The 8,199-nt window shown below is 37.3% G+C and overlaps 1 protein-coding gene across 1 annotated transcript in view; it reads left to right on the top strand.

Moving 5' to 3' along the window:
• The first annotated feature begins 1,187 nt into the window (after positions 1–1,187).
• LOC150021195 (ceruloplasmin-like) overlaps positions 1,188–8,199 on the top strand; it is a 40,173-nt gene continuing 33,161 nt past the window's right edge. The window contains exons 1-5 of the mRNA XM_090285221.1: positions 1,188–1,342; positions 2,178–2,422; positions 5,762–5,974; positions 6,467–6,637; positions 7,255–7,497. Of these exons, the coding sequence (XP_090141347.1) occupies positions 1,188–1,342; positions 2,178–2,422; positions 5,762–5,974; positions 6,467–6,637; positions 7,255–7,497 (1,027 nt within the window). The remainder of the gene's footprint in view (positions 1,343–2,177; positions 2,423–5,761; positions 5,975–6,466; positions 6,638–7,254; positions 7,498–8,199) is intronic.

Raw genomic sequence — 8,199 nt, 5'->3', positions numbered from 1 at the left:
TCCTAACCTCTCTCTCATGAGATCTATCATGTCTGACCTAGATTTTCTCTCCAACTCTTTCAACTGTTTCCCAAGGGGTACAGGGGTGTGAATCTCTTCCTCTTGATTCTCCAGTGGTCACTTTCTTCACACAACTTCATCCCTCCAGGCCTAACTTCTCTGAATTCTTTTCAACATCTGCTGATGACAGTAAAATCTGCCAAAGCAGCAGGCTGTTTATTTAGCTCCCTCTTTAAACTCAAGGATTCACAAATGTGAAAAGCTCACAAATAATAAAACTGTAAGTTTTTTATAATAAGCAACAGTTGTTAAATTCTACACAGATTGAAACTTGCAGATGTCATTTTACAGAGCCCACTCTAACAAAGGGGGACAGGGATGTAAGTAACTCTTATTAGATGTTGGCTGTATATCAGGCTCCTTCTGTGTCTCCAAGCTCCTCTAAACATGTGCTGTTTCATTTAATTTTCACAACTTCCTAAGTCAGTAACTGATACTATTATCATTTTATAAATTGAGAATTTGAGTTCCACAATCACACACAAGTCACAACTGGTAAGAAGCAGAGTTAAGATTCAAACCCAGAGCTATATGACTCCAGTTCTCCTGTATTCTCCCCCACTCCATGCTGTGTCCAAAGGAACTGCGGAGACAAACTTGGAATATCAGATCAGAGGCTAGATTATGAATGGTTTTATATGTCAAGAAATTTGAGAATTACAAAGTTTTGAATGACAAGGAATTTAAATTATTATTTCAGGAATAACTTATTAAAAGTAACAAAGAAGAATCTGAGAATGCTATGTAGGATGGACTAGAACAGTATGAAAATGGAGGGTTGAGACTACACTGGAGATGATTCCTATAATCTAGAAATAGATAATAATTATCAGGGGGTGATGAGTGATCTGGGTATCCAATCTACCCAGTAATTCAAAAAATACTCTAAACTGACAGTGTACACCTGGCCAAAAACCAGTATTCTTTAAGGGTTGTGCAACATTTCACCTGGTCTGACTAATGAAAACTAAATCCATTTGGAACGGAAATGACATATATTTAGATGAAGCACGTGATGAGCTCTTATGCCACCTTAATTTATGGAGATTAATGCCAAAAAGGAAAATAGTCTGGATTATAAAAGGAAGGCAAGCATCAGTCAGTATCTCCAAACTCAGGGTTTAAAAATGAAGACCATTTTACCACTGACCTTTCTGGTTTGTATTAGTTCTCCAGGTTGGGCCAAAGATAGGCACTACTATATAGGAATTAAAGAAACTACTTGGAACTATGCCCCCACTGACAAAAATATGCTGAATGGGAAGCCTATTTCAGAAGATCAGTAAGTAATATTGTATCTTTGCACTGAGAAAGTTACTGTCAGAAGAAAAAGTTGGTAATTGCTGCTCATTGATAAAATGTTGATGAATTTCCCATGATTGATGGTTTAAAGGCACATTTTCTATTAGAACCACTTTATTTGTGTTTTTAGTATAAGAATGGCATGGAAGACAGATGTTAATATAAATCAGAAATTGCTTCTTCGTGCAGTTATCACCACTCTTGCCCTCATGACATATTACTTCAGGGATCATGTCTAATTCTGTGTTTATGAGCTACTTTGTTCAAGTAGTACTCAAGATGTAAAACTTTTTCTTTCTGATATTGAGTGTATGCCAAAGAGTATAAAATTGCAGTTATATTCTTGATTTCTCTCCTTAGATAATAAGAAAGAGGCATCCAGAGGTTATACTTGTAATTTTGATTTACTGTTTGTTGGCCAAATGCCCCCAATTTTACTATCAAATCCACAAATATATTTAAGTGTGTAAATAATCCTAAATCATAGGAATTCACGTAATGCTTGAGAGGTAAAGTAACCTCCAAGTGAGATGAGAAGCCTCTTTGTAGTTCAGTACAAAGAATTTGGTCTTTTAAAGCAAAATGTCATGTGTATTACTTGCTACCTTTGCATTTGACCTCTTCACTAGACACTCAACATTCTCCTTGGCTGAAACACTTTTTTTTTACTCCCTTTACATTTTCTCCAAGTCTGAGTTTTCTCTACCAAAACTAGGTTGTAAAGCTTCTTACTTCTAGTTTCAGTTGATCAACTCTTTTTCTTTCTCATCAAAATTTGTCAAAATTCTCTCTTTTTGATGTTGATTTTTTTACAGAGACTCTCGAATGTATCTACAACGCCGCCAAGATAGAATAGGACCTGTTTATAAAAAGGCTTTGTATTTTCAGTTTACTGATGATACATTTCAAAAAATCATTAAAAAACCATCCTGGTTAGGATTTTTAGGTCCAATAATTAAAGCAGAGACTGGAGACTTTATTTACGTACACGTAAAAAATTTTGCTTCAAGGATGTATACTTTCCATCCTCATGGAGTCAGCTACACCAAAGACAATGAAGGTAAGTGGATCCTCTTTCTTTATGTTCCTGAGCTTCTGCTTATAGATAGTATGAGACCAATACTTCAGGAAAAGCAAGGTAACCATTAACAGAGCGTCATTATAAACTAGGAGTAGTTTGGGATGTATGCAAACTCTTGGTTCTGTTGTCTTTAATGTTTATAGCCAAGACATTTTTTTTTAAATTTCTCATTTAAATCTTGTTCGATTTTTTTGCCACGTGCATTTATTAAATTTTTATTAAATTTGTTGGAGTGACATTGGTTAATAAAATTATATAGATTTCAAGTACAATTCCATAATACATCACTTGTATATTATATTGTGTTTTCGCCACCCAAAGTCAAGCTTCCTTCCTCACTTAAATCTTGAATAAGTGACCACCCTTGTGCTATTCTTGGGAAAGAAAACACACTTTCACACTTTCATTCACCAAAAAAAAAAAAAAAAAAAAAAAAAAAAAAAAATTGTGGGAGACACTCATGAGCTAAATGTTAGTTGACAGAACTACTGTTCTGCCCTGATCACATTTTGTAGTGGATGAGAATTAACCTCTTCAACAAACACCGGTGTCAAGAGAAATCACTATTTTCTAAACAGTATCTCCTTTCTTATACATCTAAACTCACAGCTGCCTGATGATGTTTGGGTAAAAGGGGGGAGAGAAAACCAACAGGACTTCCAGCCAAGATGGAGGCATAGGTACACATGTTGTGTCTCCCTCCACAACTAAGAAGGAATAAACTACCTCAAAACTGGAGACAATCTGAAGTTCCAGAAAATCAAGCTGCATGGAAGTCCAATAAAGAAAGATACAAAGAAGAAATACCCATCCAGACAGGTAGGAGGGTTGGAACCAGGGCGGAGATGATGCGGTGTGGTGGCGGCAGCAGCAGCAGCAGCAGTGGAAGGCTGGAGGAAAGCGCAGTCACATGTTTTAAAAAGTAGAGAGGGACACCTGGAGAGCATTCCCAGCCCTAGATGAGACCACACAGCTCACAGTTCCAGCACTGGGGAAAATAAAACCTCATTGCTTCTGACTGTGCAAACCAATGGGGATGGGGCAGAGGAAGAAACTGTTGGTCTGTCAGCAGAATCTGCTTGGTTAGAGGGCCCCCATGGTCCTAGAGTGTCAGCATACCCACCCACTCTGGGAACCACAGCCAGAGCAACAGCTAGAGAGGTGCAAGTCCCATACAGGAAGTGAGAGAAATGCTGAGCAAGTGGCATTGTTTCCTCTCAGACATCTCCCCCACATACAGTGCCACAACGTGGTGAAACAGGTTGCTCCATACTGATGAATACCTAAGGTTCCACCCATTACAATATAACAGGTGCAACAGCTCTACCTAAGACAAAGAGGAAGAGACAGAGAAGTATGTACCAAAAGAGGGAACAGGTCAATGTTCCAGTGGGAGAACTAAGTGATGAGGAGATAGCCAACCTAACAGATGCAGAGTTCAAAACACTGATGATAAAGATGCTTACAGACTTGATAGTTATTGCTTAAGTACAGCAAACGCATAAGGGCAGAAGTGAAGGCTGGGCTAAGTGGAACAAAGGAAAATCCACACAAAACCAGTGGTGAAGGGAAGGAAACCAGAGTTCAAATCAATGATTTAAAACATAAGGAAGACAAAAACAGTCAACCAGTACAGAATGAGGAAACAAGAATTGAAAAAAATGAGGAGAGGCTTAGGAACCTCTGTGAAAACTTTAAATGTGACAATATCTAAATCATAGGAGTGACAGAAGAAGAGGAAGAGCAAGATATTGAAAGCTTATGTGAAAAAATAATAAAGGAAAACTTCTCAAATTTGGTGAAGGGAATAGATATACAAGTTCAGGAAGCACAGAGAGTTCCAAATAAGCTAGACCCAAAGAGGACCACACCAAGACACATCATCATTAAAATGCCAAAGTTTCAAGATAAAGAGAGAATCTTAAAAGCAGCAAGAGAAAAGAAGAGAGTTACATACGAAGGGTTCTTATAAAACTCTCAGCTGATTTCTCAAAAGAAACTTTGCAGACAAAAAGTATTCAATGTGATGAAAAGCAAGGACCTACAACCAAGATTACTCTATCCAGCAGAGCTATTATTTAGAACAGAAGGGCAGATAAATTGCTTCTCAAACAAGGTAAAGTTAAAGGAGTTCATCATCACCAAGCCATGATTATATGAAATGTTAAAGGGACTTATTTAAGAAAATCAAGATCAATACCATGAACATTAAAATGACAACAAACTCACAACTATCAACAACAGAACATAAAAAATAAAAACAAAAACAAACTAAGCAAACAACCAGAATAGGAACAGAATCATATGTATGAGTGTTATCATCTGGGAAGGGAAAGGGGCAGAAATGGTGCAGGGACTAAGAAGCATGATTGGTTGGTACAAAATAGACAGGGGGGAGTTCAGAATAGTATAGGAAAGGGTGAAGCCAAAGAACTTGTATGCACAACCCATGGACATTAACTAAGGGGGGTGGGATTGCTGGAGGGAAGGGAGTTACTGGCAGAAGGGAGCAAAGGGAAAAGAAATTGGGACAACTGTAACAGCATAATCAATAAAATATACTTAATAATAACAATAATAATTTGGTTTTGATAGTTTAGCTCTCATTGGAAAAAAAAACCCCAGCAAGTAGAGTTTTGTGTTTAATATGGAGTGGGAGAAACCCAAAAGATGGATAAAGGAGAACTTGGCCATGCTTCAAAGTTTTCTATCAAAAGAAGAAATTTTATGCATAGTTATCAGGATTCTAGCCTCAAGAGGTGGAGATCAGAAGTGAAATTTTAGGAGAAGAAAGAATGGAGAGCAAGGCCTCAAATTCAGAACTGAGGTATCAGCTCAGGATAATGTAAGCTATTCAGAAGGCTACTTTTGGACTCCAGGGGGCTTCTTAGAGGTCACATGGATGCCTCTTGATGTCATGGGTCCCAAGTCTGATGGGCAGTGAAGAAAATACAGGGGCAACTCAGGAGTCTAGATCTCTGTATCTAAGATCTAGGGACATAGTAGGCCATAATAAATATTTATGGAATCCATCAATAAAGGTGATAATAATCTGTTAATATACTGCCTGTCTCATTACAATTTGGTCTAGAAAGTAGCCAAGCTGGGTATTTAGATGAAAGCCAACTAAAGGAGTCCTAGACAGACAGGAGCCAGGAGAGAGGAGGAGGGACATGCACACTTTACTCTGAAAATACAGATTAACATGCATTCATTGCTTTATGGAGAACGCATGAGTCACATTCAAAATACATAGTATTGTCCAAAATAGTATTGTTCAATGGTTGCTGTGACCACAGTGTAGATTATGTTTCCTAGGTGCTCTCTATCCTGATAATACCACGGGCCTGCAAAAGGAAGATGATCATCTGGAGCCAGGGAGACGGTATACTTACAGGTGGTATGTACAGGAAAAGCAGGGGCCTGGCCCCAATGACAGTAACTGTGTGACAAGGATGTACCACTCCCATTTTGACACTCCCAGAGATTTAGCTTCAGGACTTATTGGACCAATTCTGACTTGTAAAAGAGGTAACGTATTTTTAAAATTTCATTGTAGCAATTGAACCTACCAGAATACGTGGGGTCTCCCTCACTCTCTTAGTGGAATTTTGCTATCAAATGAGCTCTATTTTCCTGCCTTGATCTTGATTATCTAGTTAGAAAAAAAGGTAAGGTTGGCATCTTAACCTATCAGCACTAGATGGCGATCTTGAGTACAACGTCTCAATTCTAGTACAGTAACGCACATGGATCAGTAGATGGCAGTCAAACCCACACAGAAGTACTGCGACCACCTTCCTCCTACAGGGTATTGAATCAACAGGGCGGAAGGCAATGGGAAGATGAGTGGCTGGCTGCCAGTTCCTTGTATGCTTGGTTCCTTAGGGTTCTGCCTGTGGAGGTGCAAGATTTTACATTTATATTTTAAGCTGAATCAGTTAGAATCATCGATTTATTTTATTGCGAAAGTAATTATTGCAAAGAGGAAGTTTTGCTGGTTTTTGTTGTTGTTTGTTTCAGGCACTCTGATAGGAGATACTGAAAAAAATATCGACAAGTCTTATATTCTAATGTTTGCTGAAACGAATGAAAACAAGAGCTGGTATATCGATGACAATATTAACACATACACTGAATCTGGCCAAGTTAATTCTAGTGATTTGAGCTTCGAGGAAAGCAATAAAATGAACTGTAAGATTTTTTTAAAAACTTTCTCATTTAAAATATCGAGTTTATTTACTTGACTTTACATGCTTCAGTTGAAAAACTCAGGGTGTGCTGGTTGATATGCAAGACCTCTAGTAAATACTGCTAATCTTCAAAGTTTCCTAGCAAGTAAAGTTAGATAGACATATTTGTTTCCTAAAGTCTGATATTGATGAAAATTTGATGATAAAAACATAGAAAAGATGTTATGGAAGAGTAAAGACATAACTGTTAAGGTATTTATGAAAATGTGTTTCTACATAGAATTTTTCAAAAGAGATGTTCCCATTATCTCAGTCACCTTTATCCTTGCACTCTTCTTTCCTGGACTGAGCTTCATTCTGTTCTTTTCCTGCTTTCACTGCGTACTACATTTCAGCTTATTTTTTCTCCTCTTGCTTCTAAATCTTTGTGCTACATCACTTCTAATCATATACAATGTTTATGACCTCCGTGTTTGTGAAATGCAAATCAACTCTTGTAGGTTATGCATAAGGACAATGTTGACACTGTTCAGTTTATGTAATGAGAAAATACATAGAATTTATACCATGTAGTCCTTGTCTACCATGCTTCATAGGTTAATTTATTTTTTTTTTCAGCAATTAATGGATACATGTATGGAAATCTACCTAATCTCACCATGTGTGAAGGAGACAGGGTCAAGTGGTATTTTATTGGCATAGGTGACATTACTGCTATATACCCCATCTATTTCCATGGACAAACTCTGATCTCTCAGAATCACAAGAAGGACACCATTACTGTCTTCCCTGCCTCAATGAAAGATGCCTTCATGGTGGCCAAGGGCCATGGAGAGTGGATGCTGGGCTGTCCAATATATGGTAGGGATTTATTACTTTTAAATAATACAGAGTAGGATCAAAGAAATTCTAAGGTTATAACCAGTTGTAAATGCCTCATCTTCCAAATGGGGAAACTGCTATCTAGGGAGGAGATAGGATTGTCTTTTAGAAAGTCAGTGATGAGATCAGTCCTGGGACTCAGGTCCCCAACACTTTTAACCCTATGATAGTAAACGCTTTTAAATATATAGGGGTTTTGTTGTTGTTTTTACAAAAAAAAAAAATTTTTTTTGTATTCATTAGCCTTTGAGCCTTACAAAAAACCTGAGTGTCAGAGCAGGTACTATTACAGGTTTGTTTGTTTTTTAATTGAGAAAACAAGTTCCAAGATGATAAAACACCCAAAACTCTATAAGAAGCAATGCCAGAAATTATGTAGGAACAAGTACAGTTGACCCTTGAACAAGTGAGTATTGGGGATACCACTCCCTCTCACAGTGAGAAAGCTACATATAACTTTTGACTCCCCCAAAGCTCAACTTCTAATAACCCACTGTTGACTGGAAGTTTTACTGACAACAAAAACAGTCAATTAACAAATATCTTTTATGTTATATGTATTATCCACTGTATTCTTACAATAAAATGAGCTAAAGAAAAGAAAATGGTATTAAGAAAATCATAAGGAAGAGGAAATAATATATGATCTTGTACTGTATTTATTAATACCATAAGTTTACA

Source organism: Furipterus horrens, unplaced genomic scaffold (genome assembly GCF_987537825.1).
Source record: "Furipterus horrens unplaced genomic scaffold, mFurHor1.1.pri manual_scaffold_1, whole genome shotgun sequence".
NCBI classification, from domain to species: Eukaryota; Metazoa; Chordata; class Mammalia; order Chiroptera; family Furipteridae; genus Furipterus; species Furipterus horrens.
Note: the sequence above shows the minus strand (reverse complement) of the source record. Positions and strands in the feature narration are given on the sequence as shown.